Genomic DNA, 25,694 nt, shown 5'->3' with positions numbered 1-25,694 from the left:
CTGGCACAAAAACAGACACATAGATCAATGGAACAGAATAGAGAGCGAGCCCAGAAATAGACCCTCAACTTTATGGTCAACTAATCTTTGACAAAGCAGGAAAGAATGTCCAATGGAAAAAAGACAGTCTCTTCAACAAATGGTGTTGGGAAAATTGTACAGCCACATGCAGAAAAATGAAACTGGACCATTTCCTTACATCACACACGAAAATAGATTCAAAATGGATGAAGGACCTCAATGTGAGAAAGGAATCCATCAAAATCCTTGAGGAGAACACAGGCAGCAACTTCTTCGACCTAAGCCACAGCAACTTCTTCCTAGGAACAGTGCCAAAGGCAAGAGAAGCAAGGGCAAAAATGAACTATTGGGACTTCATCAAGATCAAAAGCTTTTGCACACCAAAGGAAACAGTTAACAAAACCAAAAGACAACTGACAGAATGGGAGAAGATATTTGCAAATGACAGATCAGATAAAGAGCTAGTATCCAAAATCTATATAGAACTTATCAATCTCAACACCCAAAGAACACATAATCCAATCAAGAAATGGGCAGAAGACATGAACAAACATTTCTGCAAAGAAGACTTCCAGTTGGCCAACAGATGCATGAAAAAGTGCTCCACATCACTTGGCATCAGGAAATCACAAATCGAAACCACCTCACACCAGTCAGAATGGCTAAAATTAACAAGTCGGGAATGACAGATGCTGGTGAGGATGCAGAGAAAGGGAAACCCTCCTACACTGTTGGTAGGAATGCAAGCTGGTGCAACCACTTTGGAAAACAGCATGGAGGTTCCTCAAAAGGTTGAAAATAGAGCTACCCCACAATCCAGCAACTGCACTACTGGGTATTTACCCTAAAGATACAAATGTCATGATCCCAAGGGGCATGTGCACCCAAATGTTTATGGCAGCAATGTCCACAATAGCCAAACTATGGAAAGAACCTAGATGTCCATCAACAGATGAATGGATAAAGAAGATGTGGTATATATATACAATGGAATACTATGCAGCCATCAAACGAAATGAAATCTTGTCATTTGCGATGACGTGGATGGAACTAGAGGGTATTATGCTTAGTGAAATAAGTCAATCAGAGAAAGACAATTATCCTATGATCTCCCTGATATGAGGAAGTTGAGAGGCAACGTGAGGGTTTGGGGGGTAGGAAAAGAATAAATGAAACAAGATGGGATTGGGAGGGAGACAAACCATAAGAGACTCTTAATCTCACAAAACAAACTGAGGGTTGCCAGGGGCAGGGGAGTAGGCAGAGGTGGTGTGGTTATGGACACCGGGAAGGTATGTGCTATGAAGTTTGTAAACCTGGTGATTCATAGACCTGTACCACTGTACCACTGGGGCTAATAATACAATATATATAAAAAATTAAAAATTTAATAAAAAATAAAAATTAAATAAAAATAAAATAGTACTTAGGCTTCAAAGGAAGAATTGAGAGAGACATGCTCATACACTTATTACCACAGGATAAATTTATAAACTTTCTGGAAATCACTTAAAAATTTTAGGTGATCTTAAAGGTGATTAAGTATCTTATACTCTATAATCCACTTCTGGAAACCTCTCCCACAGAAATAATATACAAGTTTCTCATAAAAGCAAATTTCAATAATAAAGAAGAATCAAACATCACATGATATTGAACATATGGGACCGGTTAAAAGAAATAAAGTTATATAATATTATTTTCTATAACAATTTTTAGGCAATGTTTAAACGATGGAAAAATTCTTAGAAGAAAATGCTTTGGGTAGAGAAATCATGCTGTTACCCTCTGTACATAGTACCACGTCTTCTTAGTTGAATCAATGACTAAATGAATGAGGCTACACATGTATACATAAACATATTTAGTGAATGAATGAATAAATTTATACATACTTATACGTATACATATATACACTTGAAGATTCATGGAACAAAGAAACAAAGCTTTCGGGAGAACAGTTATGTCTGCATTATAAAAAATAGAGTTAATTTTTACTTTCTATTTTAGATTTCTAAATTTCCAAAGTCTTTCATGATAAATAAGTAGTACTTTTATTATGAAGAAAGAAAATAAGTAGTATCTAGGAATTTGAAGGAGTGAAAATTTGCATCGTTAGCAAGTCAACAATTGACCTATCAGACAAATTTAGCCTCCAAATAAATTTTCTTTGACATGCCCAGAGTGTTCAAAGGTAATATTTATAACACTCATTGCTCAAGAGGATTGGGAATAAAGGAGAGAGATGGGGGGAAGAGGTAGTTTTTTTACATTGTAAGTAAAATTAAAAGTGTTCTGGCATTTGTGAAAAATAATTTGGCTTTAACAAATCTATCATTAAAATTTTGAATATATATATATATATATATATATATATAGATCACACTCCCGGTGACCTTCCCAGAGCAACATAGGTTCTAGCATTCAAGGACATACATATACAAGGATACTTACTAAATCTATATCTCCTCATTTGGAAGCATCTGAGTGAAGCATTGTTGAACGAAAAAGTAAGATATGGAAAAGTGTGATATGCCTATATGTATCTATCTAGCTATTATCAATCAATAGATGATAAATAGATGATAGATAGATAGATGATAGATATACATTCAGCAAATATTTGCATTCCTACATTGTGCCTAGCAGTTCTGGGATCTTAACTGCTTAACTGCTTAACTTATTAACTAATATCAAAGAATACATGTCTATATGAATATAGCTTTGTACCTGAATAAATGAGTCTAGAGTAAACAAAAAAGTAATGATACATGGAGACTGATAACAAGAGAACAACACAAAAATTAATGTCATAACCCTGGTATAATTATGTAATCCTATCACCAAAAATACATGTATACGAACACACATGTGCATGCACAGAGATATTCAAAAGAATAATCTACAATAAAAAAAACATAACTTAGTAAGTATGTCAATGGCAACATAACTATTTAATGTCCATGGTTGTATACCAAATTTGCCTTACCTGTTTATTTACTCCTTTGGCATATTTTAAAAATTTGTGAACCCTGAAACAAAATTTTCAACAGACAATATTTTTTTAATTTGGATAATGATTTACACTTGTATTAGAATGTGAGGGGTTTTTAAACTTCCTATACACTACAATCTGTTTTTTCCTTATTATTCTAATATTTGTTATTGTACCATTGTGTGATTTTGACTTTATGCTAATTTTCTGAAAGGCAACCTACATAAAGGCAATTTGCCTAGGCAAATTTACTCAATGTCAGTTGCCTTAACAGTCAATTCATCAAATAGTTACTTAGTACTTGTAATGCCAAATGATTTAATCTCAGTATTTATATAGAAATATGATTGGCTGGGGGCGCCTGGGTGGCTCAGTGGGTTAAAGCCTCTGCCTTCCGCTCAGATCATGATCCCAGGGTCCAGCAGAGAGCCTGCTTCCTCCTCTCTTTCTGCCTGCCTCCCTGCCTACTTAGGATCTCTGTCAAATAAATAAATAAATAAATCTTTAAAAAAAAAAAAAGAAAGAAAGAAATATGATTGGCCGGATTGGCTGTCACTGCACTGGAAGACTTCTGCGAAGTTTTAGTAGAGCAGTTTTCATTTTGTTTTCGGAAAAGCATTTTAATAAATTTTCCATTTATATATGCCCAATTATATCTCTCTAGCTATAGCAGCAGAGACCTACTATTCAAATTTTTGTGAGAACAAGCACAGAACACCTGTTCTTGTCTGGCATGTGAGGAGCTTGGGGGTCACCACTCTATCCTAATAAGTAAAAAGCTGAATAAGCTGAAAATTAACAATTCTTCTATATCCATCAGAAAGGTGAGATCACAAACAAACTATCACCTCCAAAACTGGAGATACAGGCAAATACACAAAGTCACAACTTAACAAAACAGAAGCCCACATGGGAATCAGTACCAGAGTAGAAAAAATGAAATTGTCATTGATGTACTACTTGCAGGCTCCATTAGAGTTAGAAACTTCAGTGTGTTGCAGGGGTGGGGGGTCTAGTTATTAGAGTGTCCCCATACTTTTTTGAGTTTTACATCCAAAAGCTCAACCAGATTCTCACAGAAAATATAAAAGAAAAATTCCCTGTACTCACAGCAGGGGGAAGAGAAAAGTACCAGTTTTGAAATATGCAGGAGTATTCTGTTCTTCTTAACAAGACCTAACTTAAAGAGAAACTATTTTACCAGAGGCTAAAATTATTGAGTTTTTTTCAGAGCCTAACTGACATAATGGAAAGGAAATGCCCAATTCCAGTCTATTCTAGCCATACTGTCCCACATAAAAGAGGGAAAAAACTTAAAAGCACTTGTGAAATTCACAGACCAGAAGCATAAGCTCATTAAAAGAATGAGACTTAATTATATATGATTACAGAATTCTACCACCTCCCCACCTTTCCAACACAATTTACCAATACATTATTATTAGTTTCTTTTACTCAGTACATCATGTACAGCTACCAAGAAAAAAATCACGAGGCATACAAAAAAACAAAAACAAAACAAAACAAAAACCACAATGTGAACAGAGCAAACACCAGAACCAGACTCCGCTAAAGCAAGGATGTCAGAATTATCAGACCAGGAATGCTAAGGGCTCTAATGGATAAAACATACAGCATGCAAGTATAGATGGGTAATAAAAGGTGGAAAATGAAACTATTAAGAAAGAACCTAAAGGGGCGCCTAGGTAGCTCAGTTGATTAAGTCTCTGCCTTCGGCTCAGGTCATGATCCCAGGGTCTTGGGATGGAGTCCCACATTGAGCTCCCTGCTCAGCAGGGAGTCTGCTTCTCCCTCTCCTTCTTTGTATGCACTCTCCCTTTCTCTCTGTCTCTGGAGGAATCTAAAAAGAAATGCTGGAGATAAAATTGTGAAAGAAATAAACAATGACTTTGATGGAATCAGGAGTAGACCTGTAAAGCTTGAGTAAAGAATCTCTGATTTTGAGGGTATCTCAACAGAAACTTCCAAAACTGAAAACTAATGAGAAATAAAGACTGAAAAAGAACCCCAGAAATTCCAAGGACTGTGGCACAACTATATAAGGCACACCATACGTGTATTTGGAATACATTAAGAAAATAAAGAAATAATAGATATTTAAATGAATAATAACTGAACATTTTTAAGGTCAGACACCAAACCATAGATCCAAGAAGCTCAGAAAACAACAAGCAAAAATTTCCACCTAGCTAGATCATCTTCAAACTTTAGAAAATCAAAGATGAAGAAAAATCTTGAAAAAAGCCAGAAAGGGGGGGGGAATCTAGAGAGGTGCAAGGATAAAAATTACATTTAGACCATTATCTGAATTGATGTAAGCAAGAAGAGCATGAAGTGAAATATTTAGTGTCTTAAGAAAATAATCACCAAGTTAGAATTTGGTATCCTGCAAAATACTCTTTAAAAGGAAAAAAGAGACTCTCTCAGACAAACAAAAATTGAAAGATTTGTCAAGAGCAGGCCTACCTTGGAAGAAATGACAAAAGAAGTTCATCAGAGAAAAGGAAAACTATACAAGGCAGAAAAATTGTATTTTACATACAGAGAAAAGGAGCATTAAGGATGGAGTAAATGAACATAAAATAAAAACTTTTATTGTTCTTTATTGATCTAATAGATACCAGATTATTCAAAGTAATGATAACAACAAGTATCTATGCTTTTGTGTAAGTAAAATGAATCACAGCATGATATGAAGATTGGGAAATAAGATATAGATTATTTACTTATTATAAGATTACTTACACTACTTGTGGGACAGTGTTATTTGAAACTGGACTTAGATTAGTTGTAAATGTATATTGCAAACAGTAGGGCAACTACTAAAAAAGTAAACATAGTATATAGTATATAGTATATACTACATAGTAGATAGTAGATAGTATATACTACTAATATATAGTAGAAGTATAACTGATATGTTAAGAAAGGAGAGAAAACAGCATCGTATAAAAGGCTCAACTAGAACCACAAAGACAGGAAAACAGTGGAAGACATAAATAGGAACAAAGAATAATAACAATAAATGGAAAATACTAATAAATGCAGTAGACATTGATTAATATCTATTCTCTTCAAATTAGTCCAAATCTACAAGAAGAAAGCAAATTCCTAAATACATTCAATGAGGCCAGAATTGCTTTAATAGAGAGCAAAACCAGACGTAGACACCACAAGAAAAACAAACAAAAAAGAACTATAGGCCAGTATCGCTAATGGACACAGATGCAAAAATTCTCAACAAAATATTAGCAAACAGCATTCAACAACACATTTAAAAATTTATTCAGTTGGCCAAGTAGGATTTTATTCTGGTGATTCAAGGATGGTTCAATATTCCCAAATTAACCAATGTGATACTATACTAGCAAAATTAAGATAAAAATAACATGATCATCTCAATAAATGAAGAAAAAGCATTTAATATTCAATATCAGTTTATCATAAAAACTCTCACCCTATACTTAACATCATGCTCTATGTTGAAAAACCAAGAGCTTTTCCTCTAAGACTAAGAACAAGACAAGGAGGTCTACTCTCACTACTTTTATTCAACATAGTACTGGCAATTTCAGTCACATCAATCAGACAAGAAAAAATAAAAAGAATGCATCCATATTGGTCACTATTTGCAGATAGTAAAATACAATACATATAAAACACTGAAGACGCCACCAAAAAACTATTTGAAGGTATAAATGAATTCAGTAAACTTTTAAGATACAAAATTAATACACATAAATCAGTTGTATTTCTATATAATACAAGGAGCAGAAAGAGCAATTAAAAAAAACAATCCCATAAGAATTGTACCCCTCCTCCACAAAATCTAGGAATAACCTTAACCTAATTGATGAGAAAGCTATACTCTGTAAACTATAAAACAATGCTGAAAGAAATTGAAGACAACACAAGTAAATGAAAAGATATTCCATGGTTAGGAATTAGAAGAATGAATATTGTTAGAGTGTCTATACTATCCAAAGCAATCTACAGAGTCAATGCAATTCTCAACACAATACAGATGGCATTTTTCACAGAACTAGAACAAATAATACTGAAATCATTAGTATGGAACACAAGAAACCCTGAACAGCCAATTAGAGGTTGAGAAAGAAGAACAAAGCTGGAGGTATCACAACCCCAGACATTAAGATATACTACAATGTTGTAGTAATCAAAACAGTACAGTACTGGCACAGAAACAGACATGTACGTCAATAGAACAGCATAGAGGAACCAAAATAAACCCATCTTTAGATGGTCAATTAATCTATAATAGAAGAGGCAAGAATATACAGTGGGGTAAAGAGTTTCTTCAATAATTAGTGCTGGGAAAACTGGCCAGCTACATGAAAATAATGAAAGTGGATAAGTTTATTGCACCATACACAAAAATAAGCTCAAAATGGATTAAAGACCTAAATTTGGGAACTAAAACCATAAAAATCCTGGAAGAGAACATGGGCAATAATCTCTTTGACACTGGACAAAGCAACCTTTTCTACATATGTTTCCTATGGCAAGGAAAACAGAAGCAAAAACAAACTATTGGAGCTATACCAAAATAAAAAGCTTCTGCACAGCAAAAGAAATCATCAAGAAACAAAAATGCATCTGATAGAATGAGAGAAAATACTTGCAAATGGCATGTCTGATAAAGGGTTAGTAACTATATAAAAGATCTTATACAACTCAACATAAAAAAAAGAAACCAATCCAATTAAATGAGCAGAGGACATGAATGGATATTTTTCCAAAGACATACAGCTGGACAACATACACATGAAAGTATGTTCAACATCATTAATCATCAGGTAAATACAAATCAAATCCAAATGAGATATCACTGTATACCTGTCAGAATGGTTAAAATAAAACACGCAAGAAATAACAAGTGTTGGTAATGATGTGGAGAAAAAGAACCCTGGTGCACTGCTGGTGGGAATGTAAATTGGTGCAGCCACTGTGGAGAAGAAGTATGGAGGTTCCTCTAAAGACTATAAAGAGAAATACTATATGATCTTATAAACAGAAATACTATATGATCTAGTGATTCCATTACTGGGTATTTACGCAGAAAAAACAAAAACACTAATTCAAAAACATATATGCAGATATATATATATAAATATATATATATATATATATATATATATATTTTCCTATGTTTATTGCTATATAATTTACAATAGCCAATACATGGAAGCAGCTCAAGTATACATCAACAGATGAATGGATAAAGAAGATGGTGTGTGTGTGTATGTGTGTGTGTGTGTGTGAAAATATATATAATATATATAATACATATTATATATATAGATATTTATTATATAGATAAAGGAATACATATATACAATATATATATATTATATATATGTATGTATATATAATATATATATATAATGGAATCTTAGTCATAAAAAAGAATAAGATCTTGCCATTTGCAACAACATGGACTGACCTTGGGGGTATAATGCTAAATAAAATAAGTCAGTCAGAGTAAGATGAATTCCATATGATTTTACTCACATGTTGAATTTAAGAAACAAAACAAATTAATAAAGAAAAAAGACAAACAAAAAACAGACTCTTAGATACAGAATACAAACTGCTGGTTGCCAGAGGGGAGCTAGGTGGGGCCGGGTAATAGAGATGAAAGGAATTAAAAGTATATTTATTGTGATGAGCACTGAGTAATACATAAAATGGTTGAATCATTACATTGTATACCCAAAACTAATATAATACTGTATGTTAATTATACTTGAATAAAAATTTTAAAATACAATAATGTAATATAAAATTAAAAAGTTTAGATTGGTGACTGTTAAAAAAAAAAAACTAGGCCATTTTAGCAGGGTATTTTGAAGGCATTAAAAAAGAGAGAGATTAAATTAATAATTAATAACCTTCCACAATAGAAAGCATAAGTCCAGTTGGGTTAACTAGTGAATTTTACCAAACATTTAAGGAAGAAATCATACCAATTCCCTATAATCTCTTTCAGAAATTAGAAGTAGAGTGAATACTTCTTGATACATTTTATAAGGCCAACATTACCCTAATACCAAAGACAAAGACATTATAAAAAAAACTATAGATCAATACCTCCCATGAAAAATGATGTAAAAATCCTCAACAAAATATTAGCAAATTAATTCCATTAATGTATAAGAAGTATTATATACCATGAGCAAGTGAGTATCAAGTACGCAAGGATGGTTCAACATTTGAAAATCAATTAATGTAAGCCATCATATATCAACAACTAAAAAAGAAAAATCACATGACCATATCAATAATTGCAGAAAATTATTTAACAAAGTTGAACACCCCATAATGATAAAAGACTATTAGAAAGCTATAGAGGGAAACTTCCTCAAATTGATAAAAGAATATCTTTTTTAAAAACCTGACAGATAAAATTATACCTAATAATAGATTAAAGCTTTTCCATTAAGGTCAGGAAAAAGGCAAGAAAGTCCCTCTTTACAACATCGTATTGACAAGATAAGAAAATAAAAGGTATAAGGACTGGGAAGGAAGAGATAAAACTGGCTTTGTGTTTGACAAAAGAATTACTGTCTCATAAGAACTCCTGCCCCTTTGGTCCCCCTTTATAAAAACAACTAATTTTCAGCATCATCCATGAACAAAAGTACCTCTGCGAGAGTTGTGGAATCAAGCACTACATATCAAGAAGCCTGGGAGGAGTCTTGCCCACTTGTGCATCAGGTAATAGGCAGACAGACCTGAGTATGGGCTATGGAATCAGAAGGAGTCAGTGAAGAGGACTCAGCTCCTCTAATAGGCAGTTGGCAAAAACACAGAGAGTGCAGATGTGGGCAGAAACTGAAGGAAAAGAGAGCCTTACAGAAGTCTTCCCAGGAATAGTTTCCCAAAAATAGATTCCTGCATTCCTTTGAAGCATCACCCTCAAACAAAATAAATAAAATAATAGTTGAGATGCACTGAAGAGGGTAAGAGTATCTGCCAGTGCCATCCCTCCCCCAATGGCACATAGTCCAGGGCCGAACTGGCCAGCAGTGACCTCTTCTACAGAGAAAAGAGAAAGTAGTGAGTAAGCCTTCAGCTGACCCAGCTGTACAGGACACGGCTGGAGAAATCCACTTCTCTCCCACAACACCCAGAGTATTGAGGCAGGAATCTCTGCAGCTGAGGGGCAGGAAGAAATCAGGAAATTGGCAGATAATTCTATCAAAGGGCATTAAAGGGACACAGTTCCTGCAATATGCTTTCATTACTCCAGTAGGAAACCTGCCCACAAGTTGCTGGGAGATCCTCACAAAATATTGCCCCTTACCTGATCCAGGGGCACCCAAAACACCCCAAGTGTTAACCCCACAACTCCCCACACTCTTGTGCTCCTTGTATGTGTTCCTGAGTGTGGCAGCAAAAAGCTCTGGTAGACAAGGAGTACCCTCAGAAAACCAGGCCAGGTTCCTTGAACAAGAGAGAGATCACAAACTTAAGCTGTAGCACATCTTCTGGAAAACAGTTTTCCAGCTGCTGACTTGGTGTGTTAAAAGAAACAATGTCTATATGTCTATACTAGCTTAAGAATTCTGCCACGAGAGGGTGCAAGAAATGTGGAGCAAATATATCCATACAAGGTTGTAAAAAGACCCAGATATAAGTAAGACCAGCAAGTATTATCTCCCACCTGCTGACAACTAGTAAAGATTTAAGAAGCTGACTACTTCAAATGTGAAAAGAGCAATACAAAACTTGAGGAACATGAAGAATCCTGGAAACATGTTGTTACCAAAAGATAACAATAATACTCCAGTAACTGAACTCAAAACATAATTTGGCAATTTAGCTGAAAAAGAATTCAACAAAGCTATTTTGAGGAATTTAGCAAAGGGAAATCATAAAAAATTACAGAGATACAGAATGTAATAAATGACAAGAAAAATGCAATAGAGAGCACCTACAGCAGTCTAAAACAAACAGAAGATAGGACTGTTGATCCAGATTATAGGAACTTTTAAATAATCCCGTTATAGTAGAACAAAGAAAACAGAATGAAAAACAATGAAGAAAATAACACATGATCTAATGGGAAACCGTCAAACATATATATTAGAATAATTGGAGTTCCAGAAGAAAGTGAGGAAAACAGGACAGAAAGTCAATTTAAAGAAAAAATAGGAGAGTTTCAGGGAAGATGGTGGAGTAGGAGAAACCTGAGCTCACTTCATCCCACAGACACACTGAGATAACAGCTACATATATGCAACTAACTCTGAAAATGACCTGAAAACTGGTAGAACAGATGATCCACCATAGAGAGAAGACTACATTAAAAAAGGTAGGAGGAACTTTTTAAATCATCAGGGTTTAACTTGGGAGAGCTAGAGGATGATAGCAAACTGAGTCCTCACCCTTAAAGAGTCAGCATAATAAATAACTTGACCTAAAACACAGCACAGAAGCAATAGTTTGAAAAGTGCCGAGGATATACACGAAGAAGGTTTATTTACTTATCTCAAAATACGTACAGTATCTTCAGTAGATACCTCCAGGAATAAAATTGCTGGTGGGCACAATTTCTCTTCACCTCCCCCAGCTTAGACAGCTGACACTTGTGGGAGTCAGTGCTTTTTCCTTCTATCTAACTAGCACTGCATGGCCTGTCTCCACATTCCCCATCAGACGTGCCCTATCTGACCTGCATGCTGTAGCAAGCATCTCTCCAAAGGAGCTCCTGCCCTGCCTCCCATTGCAAACAACCCCAGCAGGAAGAGTGTCTCTCCAGAGTGACTTCTGCCCTGGGGAAAATGGAGATAACCACACACACCAGTATAGAGCTCCAGCCAGGCCTCTTAGCTGGCTGCACACAGAGGAAGCGCTGCCATTTGGCATGCTTGCAACCATGGCAAAGAAACTAATTGTGGATGTCTAGTTGGCCTACCAGCCCCACCCACTAATAAAAACCTCTCAGTTGGCCACATAAAGAGCAAGCCCCACCATTTGGTGCACCCATAGTTATAGCACGGAGGCTGACTGCAGGCACCTAGTCTGATTGGCAATCCTTTCTACCAGAGAACCTGTGGTGACCTCAGACAGGTCTCTTAACAGCACAGGAACCAAACCCTGCTCAGTGAGCCAACAACAGGCAGAGGAGATCACTGCAGCTTGCTGGGCTGAGGCAAATATGGCTCAGCCACCATAGCAGGGTACGTGCAGTCCACACAGAAGACACACAGAGTGCTGCTTCTGGTGACCAGGGGGCATTGCACTGCAGCGCACCACAAAACCTCTTCTACTCAAAGCTACTACTTTCAAGACCAGGAGATGTAGCTGACCACCCTAATACATAAAAACAAACAGAGTGTTAGACAAAATGAATAGAAGAGGAATATATCCCAAATGAAAGGGTAAGAAAAAAATCATACCAAAAGACCTAAATGAAGGTTTTTTGACCTTTGCTTTTTTTTTTTTTTTAAGATTTTGTTTATTTATTTGAGAGAGAGAGAAAGAGCATGAGCATGGGTGGCAAAGGGAGAGGGAGAAGGAGACTCCCCGCTGAGCAGGGAGCCTGACACAGGCCTCAGTCAGGACCCTGAGATCATGACCTGAGCTGAAGGCAGATGCTTAAATGACTGAGCCACCCAGGCATCCCCAGTTAATTAGTCTTTAGAATTTACCCAAATGAGCTGAAAATTTATTCCCATATTAAAAACTGCACATGAATGTTTATAGCTGCTTTATTTATAACTGAAAATGTGAAACAACCAAGATACCTATCTTCAGTAGGTGAATGAGTAAGTTATGCTAACATCCAAATAATGGAATAGTAACACTAAAAAGAAATGAACTATCAAGCCAGGGAAGGACATGAAGGAACTTTAAATGCATATTATTAAGCTAAGGAACCAGTCTGAAGAGGCTACACACTATAAGATTCCAACTTATATGGCATTCTGGAAAAAGAAAAACTATGGGGACACTTAAATGATTGATAGTTCTCAGGAGTAGGAGGACTGGAGGGGTGAGTAGGCAGAGCATAGAAGATTTTTAGGGCAATGGAAATACTCTATATGATACTATTAATGATGGATACCAGCCATTATACATTTGTCTAAACACGTAGAACAAACAACACCAAGAGCACACCCTACGTAAACTATGGACTTTGACTGATAATGATGTTTTTGTAGGTTTATGATTGTAACAAATGTACCCCACTCTGGTGGAGAACAATGATGGTGAGAGAAGCTGTGTATTGGGGTTAGGAGGTAAATAGGAAATCTGTGTACTTCTCAATTTTGCTATGAACTTAAAACTGCTAAAGAAACAGTATATTTAAAAAGGAAGATAAAACCAATAGTTTTTCCTCACTGCACATATTCAGAGACACACAAATTATGGCATAATTATCTTCCCTTAATGAACAGGTGAATGTATTCATTGAACACCTCTGAAAAGTAGCCGTCTTTAAGAATATATCTATTAAGGTCATTAACAATTTAATTCTATATAATGTTCTCTAAAAGTACCTTTAGTTACAAATTTAGTGACCCAATTTAACTCCACATAAGCGAGACACAACACAGACTCTCAAATAAAAGAAACACGATAAATGTTGAATAACTTAGTTAAATGATGCTATAAAGTGACCAAGATAGATGTGATTTGGGGAAACAAAAATTTTGTGCTTACTTACTCCGTGTCCTCCGCACTTCTGTGCACAAAAGACTGATTGACTTATAACGTCAGTTGCATCTACACATTCGTGATTTACACATATCTAAAAAAAGAAAAAATACAAAAAACCTTTTTCCATGATGCAGGAATCCAACTGTCTTAAGATTACAATCAGTAATTTTATACAGTAAGACCAACCATTCAATGTAATACATTTCAATCTAAGTACTACTTTTACTGTAACCTGTAAATTTTTATATGTTGTTTTCATTTTCATTTAGTTCAAAGTATTTTTCAATTTCTCTTAAAATGTCTCCTTTGGCACATGTGCTATTTAAAAATGTCTGTTTAATCTCCAAGTATTGAGGGGTTTTTCAGATAAGCCTAATATAAAGTATGGACTGGGTGATAATGGTGTGTCAATGTAGGTTCATCAGTTGTAAAAACTGTCCCACTCTGGTAGGGGATTATTGATAATAAGGGAGACTATGTTTGTGTGGGAGCAAGGGAGTATATGGGAATTCTATACCTTCCTCTCAGTTTTGCTGTGAACCTAAATCTTCTCTAAAAATTAGTCTTAAAAAATAATTCAGTGTAGGGAAATAGAAGGTATAAATAAAACAAGACCAACAAAAATCATAACAATATAACCACTTTTTATTATAATACCCTGAAGTCTAACAAAACTATCCCTAAGAGCACAGTTTACATCTTCCAATTTTATTTTTTGTTCCATATATGAAAAGTTTATATTGAAAGAAAACCAATTCAACATAATCAAGGCATTTATTAAGTTTTAATCAAATTTGAGCTATTATTAGAGTCCCCTAATAAACATAATAGAAATCTTTTTTTTAAGATTTTATTTATTTTTTTGACAGAGATCACAAGTAGGCAGAGAGGCAGGCAGAGAGAGAGGGGGAAGCAGGCTCCCCACTGAGCAGAGAGCCAGATGCAGGGCTCCATCCCAGGACCCTGGGATCACGACCTGAGCCGAAGGCAGAGGCTTAACCCACTGAGCCACCCAGGTGCCGCAAAAGGAATCTTTTTAAAAATATGCTATACAGGGGCGCCTGGGTGGCTCAGTGGGTTAAGCCTCTGCCTTCGGCTCAGGTCATGGTCTCAGGGTCCTGGGATCAAGCCCCACATCGGGCTCTCTGCTCAGCAGGGTGCCTGCTTCCCTTCCTCTCTCTCTCTGCCTGCCTCTCTGCCTACTTGTGATCTCTGTCTGTCAAATAACTAAATAAAATCTTTAAAAAATATATATGCTATACATATCTAATATTCTATTATGTAATGTATGAAACATCCAGATATAACCCCTTTGTGTTTAAAGTGTAATAACCAGAGGATTAAGCATATATTCCCAACTCCAATATTTATAAACAATATCAACTTCTATATTGCAGTTCTCTTATATGAATATAATCATACTTTTTCTAAAGAATTTGAGATTTGTTTTGAGATTAAATATGTGAAAATGATTTCCTTTTAAACATTATAGCACAGCACAACTCTCTTCAAAGAAATGGCCTCACAAAACCCTTTCTAAATCCAAACTATACCTTTTAATCCTTTACTGTGTGAGTTAAGTTTTCTCAGTAGTTCTTGGCCATGGTGGTGTGTCTAACAACTCTCTTCCTAATGTGGTCTTTATTGTCTGCTTGCCTCACTTGAAACTGAGATGAAGAGTCCTGTTATATAAGGATGCTACTGACTAAAAGAAATTGCCAAGAATGTTTCATCACATGTGATTAAAAACTACTTCATATAATGTGTTCTCATGCATTATCACTGAGGATTGTCTATGTTATAAAAAGGATTCTATTCTTACTAAATTATCAACTGAATTGTATCAAATCATCTGTTGACCAGGTTTCATTTTTTAGTTGTTTTGGCTCCATGGCCAAAATACATCTACTGAACTCCTTGGTATATACCTCCATTGAGGAGGCATTTATGACTCTGAGGCACGAAGAAGTCAATATTAAGAAGACTACATACTGTATTCACTTCGGCAGCACATACACTAAGAAGACTCTACCTATAGGAAACTTCATTTAAACTATAACACCACCAGAAGAGGCTATTACCATTTACAATTTCACATATTAAATAATTTGTTCAAAATCATCTATTAAGTGGAAACATCAGAATATAGATGCACACCCATCTTAGTCTTTAATGCCTACAGCATATACTATACTACGGTTCCTCATAAGCAAAGATTTGGTCAGGAATTAAATGATATTTTGAAGTGAATTTATGTTATGTCTATGTTTTCTCCAGATTTGGGTTAGCCTCAAAGATAATTAATTATAATAATCAATAATAACAGCCAGTCTATATTTAGCTCTCACCATCTCACCATGGTGCCAGGCATCATACTAAACACTTTACAGTTATTCCATTTTACCTTTGGGATAACCCCATTGAGTAAATGCTATTATTACCCCCACTTTACCTACAGTTGTAGTACCTCAGACTTGTTATATAACTTGCAAAATGTCAAAAAAAATTAGTTTTGAAGATTTGATTCTAAGAAGCCTGAACTAATTATCTACTGGGCTACAAAGGGACATATATTACAAAGTGGGATTTCTTTTTTCTTCTCTAAGGAGAAAAGTGAATTTCCATGCTATGGAATACTTAATATATTCCCAAGATCTCTCCCCTCAACACTTCAGCCCCAAAATACTTGGGAGTTTCCTTGGTCATAATACTGAAATTCTGAAAAAGATCAAACATTCCCATTACCATCTTAATATCTAGAGACAAAATGAAACAAAACTTCTTCTTATCCAAATACTTTAAGCTACATAGTACTAGAAATGAAGTTTGACACTTAAATGACAATATTTATTGAAGAAATGAATAAAACTAGAGTTTTAAAAAACAGATTTTAAATAATTTACCCTTCCTGTATCACAAAAAGAGCCGCTGGAGATTCTCATTGGATCTTGTTTTGATTGAGTCGACAGGTAGTCTAGGGTTACACATAACTTATTTTCAACAAAAGCATAAATCACAGCACCACTTTCTTTGAAAAAAGGAATTCGAGTAGGATAAGTACAAACCAATCTTCCACACTGAAGATTCCTGTAAACATAATAAATTATATGATTATTACACATTAGACATCTATTAAGAATGCTTCAGATTTGCTTCCTTTGACCAAAAAAAAGACGATTCTCTATTTATATCAAATGTTACTAGAGAAAATGTAATATTTTAACACTAACATTTAAAATAAATATTCTTATAAGCTTGTAAGCTTATCTTTCAATGGCATTAGTGGTCCTTTATTCCCTGTGCAGATGTATATATTTATTTTCAAATAATCAATTCACTCATATTTCATATCCCTCTGTAGAGGGATTGAAAGATAAATAAGTTGTGACTCCTACCCTCAAGGACCTTAGAGTTTGATACTAAATGTATTATAAATCCCATTAAAGGTGCTATGAACAAAATAAAATAAAATAATTCTTACCAAGATTTAAGATGAGGACACATTCTAACTTAGGAATTAGGGAAAACTTCATGGAAAAGATACCATCTGAGTCAAAGCTTAATAATTAGTAGAATTTCAATAGGCAGAGAATAAGGTATTACTAAACAAAGTAACAGCACAACAAACCAAGGAAACAACTACATGGCATGTTTACCAGTGTACAAATGCCATAAGTACAAGGGCCATGTATGCTTTGCTAACAAATAGCTAGCCCAGCGACTAGCATATAGATGTTTAATAAATGTTTGTTAGAATAAATTCATGACCAAAATATCAAAGAACTTGGTCTTCAGATGCAGAAGAAATTTAATTTCATTTTATAGACACCAAGCAGTCTTCAGCTTGAGCATGCAATGAAGTGAATGGAGATAATATTTTTATAAGGAAAAATGAGAAGATTCAAATAGGAAGGTCATAATGGATATTATTATGTTCAATCTTGGATTGAATTAAGAAGCCAAATGATCACCCACATACAAATGTATAAAAATTAGACAGAAATTTAAGCCTGTAGCATAAGAAAGATGTCAGGGCTACAGAATCTGATTTAAGATTCACTCCCATACATATGTGTGATACTTGAAACCACTGGAATGAATGACATATATAGAAAAAACTGAAAATAGAACATAAGAACATAAGAAAAGTATCTTTAGTATTTGCATAGCATACCTCAATTCACAGAACTGATATTCACCTCTTTTTCTACCACAGTTCCCAAACCTATCAGCTTGAGAGTGTATTTCTTCATAGCAGGCAAATGGTGCATTTTCTGAACCTGCCAACATTAGAAATATATTTGGGTTAAAATTCCCTTCTTTTTTTTTTAATCTTAGTCCATTCCCTCATATATTATATGTTTGCTTTGCCTTCTGTACTCAGAAACTTCTCAGAAGTTTTCCTAGTAAGATTATAAGGAAAGAGAATTAAAGTGATAAGCAGTGCTCATGGTTATAACTCCTTTTGTTTCATTTTCAGTCATTTCCATCACAAAAGATATCATTAAGGGTAAGGACAATTATAGAAGCATAAGCCATGAGAGTGGTCTCTGAAACAAGGCTATAGAGAGTTAATACAAGAAAACTATACTTGCTTTCCTATGTTATGAATACGAACTCATAAAAAGCCAGGTCTATAATAAAATCTCACTAAATAAACCTAACTGTATCTTCAGGAAGTCTAAAATGAAGGGAACAAAACTGCCAAATAATTAACAATTTTTTACTTCATTACTATACTTGGTTTTCATCACTGTGTAAACAATTATCAAAATCTTGGGAACTTAAAACAACATCCACTTATAATATCACACACATGAGTTCTCTTTTTGCTCAAGAGTATCATAAGGCTAAATAAAATTATTGGCTGAGGCTGCAGTCTCATCAGAGGCTGAAGTCCTCTTCTGAGTTCATTGGTTGTTAGTAGAATTCAAGTGTTTTAAATAACCTTACCTTCCTTTTCTTACTATCTGCCAGAGATTGCTCTTGGCTTCTAGGAACTCTCCTCACATCCTAATCACATTGCCCTCTCACACGTGGCAGTTTATTCCTTCCAAGCCAACAAGAGAATCTCTTTGACATCTCCCATCCTTTAAAGGGCTCACATGATTAGGTCATGCACACTCAGAATGATCTCCCTTTCGATTAACTCAAAGCTAATGATGGACCTTAATTTCATCTTGAAAATTCCTTTATCTTTACTATATACTATAATCACAGGAATGACATTCCATCACATATTCACTGGTTCTGCTCCAACTCAATGGGAGGGGATTATCTAAGGCCTGTACACTAGGAGAATCCTGAATTTGCATGGGACTACAAAAGACCTCAAATAGCCAAAACAGTCTTGAAAAAGAAAAGCAAAGCAGGAGGCATCACAATTCTGGACTTCAAGTCATATTACAAAGTTGTAGTGATCAAAATAGTATGGTACTGGCACAAAAACAGATACATAGATCAATGGAACAGAATAGAACACCCAGAAATGAACCCCCATCTATATGGTCAATTAATCTTTGACAAACCAAGAAAGAATATCCATAGGAAAAAGACAGTCTCTTTAATAAGTGATGCTAGGAAAACTGGATAGTAACATGGAAAGAATGAAACTAGACCACTTTCTTACACCCTACACAAAAATAAATTCGAAACGGATGAAAGATCTAAAGGTGAGACATGAACCATGAAAATTCTAGGGGGGATAATACAGTCAGTAACCTCTTTGACATCAACTGTAGCAATTTCATTCTAGATATATCCCCTCAAGGAAGGGAAACAAAGGCAAAAATAAACTATTGTGGCTACATCAAAATAAAAAGTTTCTGCACAGTGAAGGAAACAATCAATAAAACTAAAAGACAATCTATGGAATGGGAGAAGATATTTGCAAATGGCATATGTGATAAAGGGGCAGTATCCAAAACAGATAAAGAACTTAACACACTCAACACCCAAAATAATCCAATTAAAATGGGCAGAAGACATGAAGAGCCATTTTTCCAAAGACATACAGATGGTCAATGGACACATGAAAAGATGCTCAATATCACTCATCATCAGCGAAATACAAATCAAAACTAAAATAGAGTATCACCTCTCACCTGTAAGAATAGCTAAAATTAATAACACAGAAAATAGCAAATGTTGACAAGAATGTAGAGAAAGGGGAACCCTCTTGCTCTTTTGGTGGTAATGTAAATTGGTACAGCCATTCTGGAAAACAGTATGGAGGTTCCTTAAAAGGTTAAAAGAGAACAATTCTAAGATCCAGCAATTACACTACTAGGTATCTACCCAAAAGCTACACAAATACCCATTCAAAGGGACACATGAACCCTGATGTTTATAATAGCTAAATTATGGAAGGAGCTCAAATGTCCACTGACTGATGAATGAATAAAGAAAATGAGGTGTACATACACAATGGAATATTTCTCAGCCACAAAAAAAGAATGAGATCTTGGGATACCTCTGTGGCTCAATAGTTCAGTATCTACCTTCAGCTCAAGTTCTGGGATTAAGCTCCATAACAGGCTCCCTACCCTGCAGGAAGCCTGCTTCTCCCTCCCCAACTCCTCCTGCTTCTGTTTCCTCTCTCTGTCTCTCTGTCAAATAAAATCTTAAAAAAAAAAAAAAAAAAAGGATTCAAGTTCTGAAATACAGTTTCTACTAAATGAATAAATTGCTTTTGCACCATCATAAATCTGAAAAATTGTTAAGTTGAACCATTGTAAGTTGGGGACTGTCTGTAGTCTGTGATTAAATACAATTCTTATATCATCTCTCCAAATGGGACTGAATTATCCAATTTCTGATTTTTCTTGAACAATATCTTGGTGTTTAACAAGTCCTGAATTGGCATTCCTTACCTGGTATCTCCATTTACAAGTGAACCGATTAAACATTGTGAATACTTAGAAATAACATCACGTTTCCTAATGATATCTACACAGTCACCTTTGATGGACCAATGTTTTAAAATGGTGAAAAGAGAATTAAGAAATGGTAAAGAAAGAAAAAGAATGTTGGGGGGAATGTAATTAATGAAAGCAGGTAAACAAGAGAAACCCAAACCCCTTGATCATAAAAGAAAACAGAGAAGGATTAGATGGGAATTCACAGTGGCTAAATAAACATCATCTTAATTCTCGTAACAATCCATTGAAGTAGATATTATTTATTTTTATAGATGAGGTAGCTGTGTTTATTAGCAAGTTTAATTTTAGAGAAGGTAACTGTGCTAGGCAGAATTCTTTTTTAAAGTTTTTATTTAAATTTCATTTAGTTAACATACAGTGTAATATTAGCTTCAGGTGTACAATATAGTGATTTAAAACTTCCATACAACACCTAGTGCTCATCACAAGTGCATTCCTTAATCCCCAACACCTATTTAACTCATATTTCCACCCACCTCCCTTCTGGTAACCATCAGTTTGTCCTCTATAGGTAAGGATCCATTTCTTGGTTTGCTTCTTTCTCTTTTTCCCCCTTTGCTCATTAATCTTTTCCTGGTCTAAGTGGTAGGATACTCACTTGTGATGCTGGGCAGCAGCAGCAAGTCACCCACACAATTGTAAGTGTAAACAACCAATACAATTACAACCATTTTGTACACATATAAGAATTCTATTTTTATAGTATTCAAAAATTATATGAGATATTCAACACTTTATTACAAAATGGGCTTTGTGTTAGGTGACTTTTCCCTATTATAGGCTCATGAAATGTTCTTTCTGAGGACCTCCAAGAGAAGGCAGGCTAAACTATGATATTGAGTAGGTTAAGTGTATTAAATCCTTGGTTTATCAAGATATAACCCCATCATAATTTGAGAAAGATCTGTAGTCAGATGAATTCTGTTGAAAGTGGGTGTTCTTCATCTAGCCTATTTTTTTATTAGTCCATCTATTGCATCTAAAGTTATCAATGAACTTTATTATTAATTTCTCTCTTAAACACCCTCTTTCATTAGTGTTAGGAACTTTCTCTAAGATCAGTGTGGGTTTTCTAGGGTGAGATGGAAACACCAACAGGGCAACACAACACTTTGCAAATGTGAAGTCGCATGTCAAAATGTTCCCTTGTATTCAGTATACTGACCAAATCTACTAAGAGAATCTGTCCTTCCATAGTCCAAATAGTATATTTAGGTTCCCTGTATTCTATTACCAAACGCCATGAAGTACAATTAAATAGTGAATTCACTGGCATAGATACTTGTGCATGGCTGCTACTAGGGCAGTAAATGTGAATTTGGGATAATTATTGCAAATAATGTAGGTAATCCTCATAAATACCATTGGGCATTAGGAAGTTTGAGGTTATACTACTTGACAACTGTTAGAGACTACTAGCTTATGTTTCCAGTTGGATGGCTGCCTATCTCAACTAGAATAAACAGAGCCACTGAAATGTTAGCTAAAATTTTAGCTTTCATAATCTGATATCTAACTCAACTTCATCTTGTGACTAACAGGCATCCACAGTTTAACATTCCTAAAATCAAATTCTGATTTACCCCTAGATTTCCTCATTTCAGTTTTTAGGACCATTAGTCAACCAGATGTTCAGGCCAAAGCAGAAATCATCCTTGATTTTCTTTTCTCCTCACTACCTGCGCTTCTACCACCAAATCTAAGTCTTATTGACACTATTTGCTAAATACAGCCAGAGTATGATCACGTCTCACCTACTCAATGGCCCCAAGTCTAGCCTGAGTGATCATCAATTTCTCTTCTAATATTCTATAAAAGCCTCCTAATTGACTCCCTACCTCCCTTCTCCACTGTAGTACATTCTGCATACCATAAATCAGTCATATTTTTAACAAATAAAAAATAAAAATCATGTATCAGTCTCTGACTTAAGTATCTCAAATGGCTTCCTATTCACACCAAGGATAAAATCTAGTTTTCTTACCATAATCTTTACTCAGCTTGGTTCATAACAATTCAGCAACACTGTCCTCCTTTTGGTGTTTACTGCCTGAACCCTTCACTGGACTATAACTTCCTTAACAATAGAAATCTTTTTTTTTTGTCTTGTCCATCATTGGTTTTCTAGTGCTAGAAGAGTAGTGCCATGCCCAATTAAGGTAATAGATAAACATTTATTGAGTGAATGAAAAAAATCAACACCTTGGGTAACTATACCCCATAATCTTTCTTCCTTATGAGTTTGACATCCAAAACCAAGACCTCCGACATGAATTATACCTATCCTATTTGAGGCAAAAGAGATTTTTAGAGATTGATATTTGAAACAAACTTCTTAGTGATATCTTCTAAATTATGTTTCCAATGTCAAACACACTAATTTCATTATATTTTCTGTTTTGTGGTCCCCTAAATATTTTTATTGAAAGAAGCAATATAAATCCTACATTTTTCAAAGAATTTGCAGATAGAACTAATTAAATTTACCACAAATGGATGAGAGGGGAGAGTAGAAATCTTTTCCTCATGGCTTCTGAAACAGTCTTAAAAGGCATGTAAGATGAGTAAGCATAAACTTACTGAATCTGAAGCCCCTTGACCTATAATGCTTTTCTACCTCCAATAAACTATAGATCAGTATTGTACACCAGCTGAAATGATGGAGAAATATCATTTCTAGTAAATCCAAAAAAATCATTTAAAAAATGAGACTACGAACAGAAGAATAGTGGAATATAACTTATTACACTATCACTGGAAGAAGAAATATAGGTAATTTATCTTTCTTTCTCTTGTTTTCATTTATGTTTACCCTCCAGCTTCCTTTTGCTATTCCATTAGGCCCATCTTTCTTCATATGGTCAAAAGCATAGCTCCCAAAAACTCTAGAGCTTTACATTTGATAGTTTGGTGTCCTTAGAGGGAACTTTCTCTTGGCTCAACTGTCTAGAAGTTCCAGAAAAGAGATTTAGAACTCCCTCAACTCCCTTAACATGAGTCAGATGCTCACCTTAACACAGACTAACTGTATCAAGATTGGAAAGTATTGCAATTGGACCAGGCCTGATTAGGTACCCACTGTAGTATAATCAAATATGAATAAAGGTATTAATAAGACCATATTGTACTAATAGGATATTTCCCACAGTAACCATGTGGATATTGGAAGGTTCCTGGAAAGTGGTACTAAGAAAATCCTAATGGAGGTCTCTACAGAAAAAGATGAATCTAGAAGTTTACTGTGGAATCTTGCTTATCATCAATAGAACAGTTCATGACATTTTGATCCATACTGATCTCTGTCTTCTCTCTATAAACTTTGGCACTCCAGACAAAACATCACTAATAGGAAGAGTATCCTGCTACCATAACTTCTAATGACTAATGCTGAGCTAAAGAGAAAGGAAACATAACACAGAAACTGGCAATTGCCCCCAATATCCATTCCTATTTTTTCGTTTAGTAACAGAAGTTTTTTTTTTTTAAAGATTTTTTATTTATTTATTTGACAGAGAGAGATCACAAGTAGACAGAGAGGCAGGCAGAGAGAGAGAGAGAGAGAGAGGGAAGCAGTCTCCCCGCTGAGCAGAGAGCCCGATGAGGGACTTGATCCCAGGACCCTGAGATCATGACCTGAGCTGAAGGCAGCGGCTTAACCCACTGAGCCACCCAGGCGCCCCAGTAATAGAAGTTTTTTATTATTAGCAGGGCAACAAACACCAAGCTAAAAAAAAGGATTTCTCAGACTCTCTTGCAACCAGATGTGGTTACATGACTAGGTTCATCGGAAAATCAGCAGACATTATATACCCAAAACATCAAGTTAATGGCAGTAAATAAAAGGTAGTTACAGTTTCATTTCCTCTTTCCTTGATTCCATAGGCTGGTATAAAGATTTTGTACAGGAAACTATTTTCTACCAGAGACACAAGGTATGGCTGAGCAAGAAGAAAGATGACAGATTCTTGGAAAATGCCATACAGCCAAGTTGTTGAGATGTCTTTAACAACATACCTACCTCTGGAATATTATATGAGAAAGAAAAAAAAATTTTGAAACACTGTACTTGTGTAATAACAATTTATTCTTTAACCAATAAAGGGAATTGCCACTGTGGTAAACCAAAATACTTTAGGAATGAATGTCCCATACAAAATACACTATACCAGATGCCACAGTTTACTAGTAACAGGAAGATCAGATTGATCCATGAACAGTTCCAAACTGAGCCAGTATTTGAGGACCAGTGGGAGCTCAGGTAGCCAGCTAAACCTATGTAAATATATTTCAGAAATTGGGGAGCTTGCAATACTGAGTTAAGTGAGCTCAGCTATTAACATGAGCAATCTTACAGATACTTTATAAGCTAATCTATTACATTCATGAGATCACACATACTCAGTTGAATGACCACTTTGAATACTTGTTTTCCATCATATAAGTCCTAAAACTTCTTATTGATCTTTTTCTCACCTTTATAAATTCTACCATAGCACCATTTCTGTTTCTAAGACAACTTCATTTTATCTCAGACAAATGCACAAGTACTATCACAAGTACTATCAGTAGCAGTCAATAGCACAAGTACTATCAAAACAGTCCCTGCCTTCCTTCTATGAGTCATACCAACCAGTGTACCACTTACAAAGTTTTCTTGGGGCATCATGTGAACTCAAAATGTTTGACAGGTTTTGAGTCTAGGAGTTTGGGGTAAAACATTAGTTAAACGAATTAACTCCCTCTTAATACTAACATTTAGAAAGTAATTTATGATAAAGTATTTCTGAGGCCTTGATTTCTCTTATTAAGGTTATCTTATACATTTTATCAAGAAATGAACTAAGGGGGCACCTGATGGCTCAGTGGGTTAAAGCCTCTGCCTTCGGCTCAGGTCATGATCCCAGAGTCCTGGGATTGGGCCCCGCATCGGGGCTCTCTGCTCAGCAGGGAGCCTGCTTCCTCCTCTCTCTCTGCCTGCTTCTCTGCCTACTTGTGATCTCTGTCTGTCAAATAAATAAATAAAATTT

The 25,694-nt window shown here is 35.2% G+C and overlaps 1 protein-coding gene across 1 annotated transcript in view; it reads right to left on the bottom strand.

Moving 5' to 3' along the window:
* The window catches only part of LOC111144478 (ADAM metallopeptidase domain 32), a 192,555-nt gene that overhangs the window by 34,771 nt on the left and 132,090 nt on the right, over positions 1–25,694 (bottom strand). The window contains exons 17-19 of the mRNA XM_022498780.1: positions 17,901–18,006; positions 16,630–16,813; positions 13,734–13,817 (exon numbers count right to left, since the gene is read on the bottom strand). Of these exons, the coding sequence (XP_022354488.1) occupies positions 13,734–13,817; positions 16,630–16,813; positions 17,901–18,006 (374 nt within the window). The remainder of the gene's footprint in view (positions 1–13,733; positions 13,818–16,629; positions 16,814–17,900; positions 18,007–25,694) is intronic.

Source organism: Enhydra lutris, unplaced genomic scaffold (assembly GCF_002288905.1).
Source record: "Enhydra lutris kenyoni isolate GAN:26980312 unplaced genomic scaffold, ASM228890v2 scaffoldscaffold11, whole genome shotgun sequence".
Taxonomy (NCBI): Eukaryota; Metazoa; Chordata; class Mammalia; order Carnivora; family Mustelidae; genus Enhydra; species Enhydra lutris.
The sequence above is the reverse complement of the archived record's forward strand: the minus strand, read 5'-3'. Positions and strand labels throughout refer to the sequence as shown.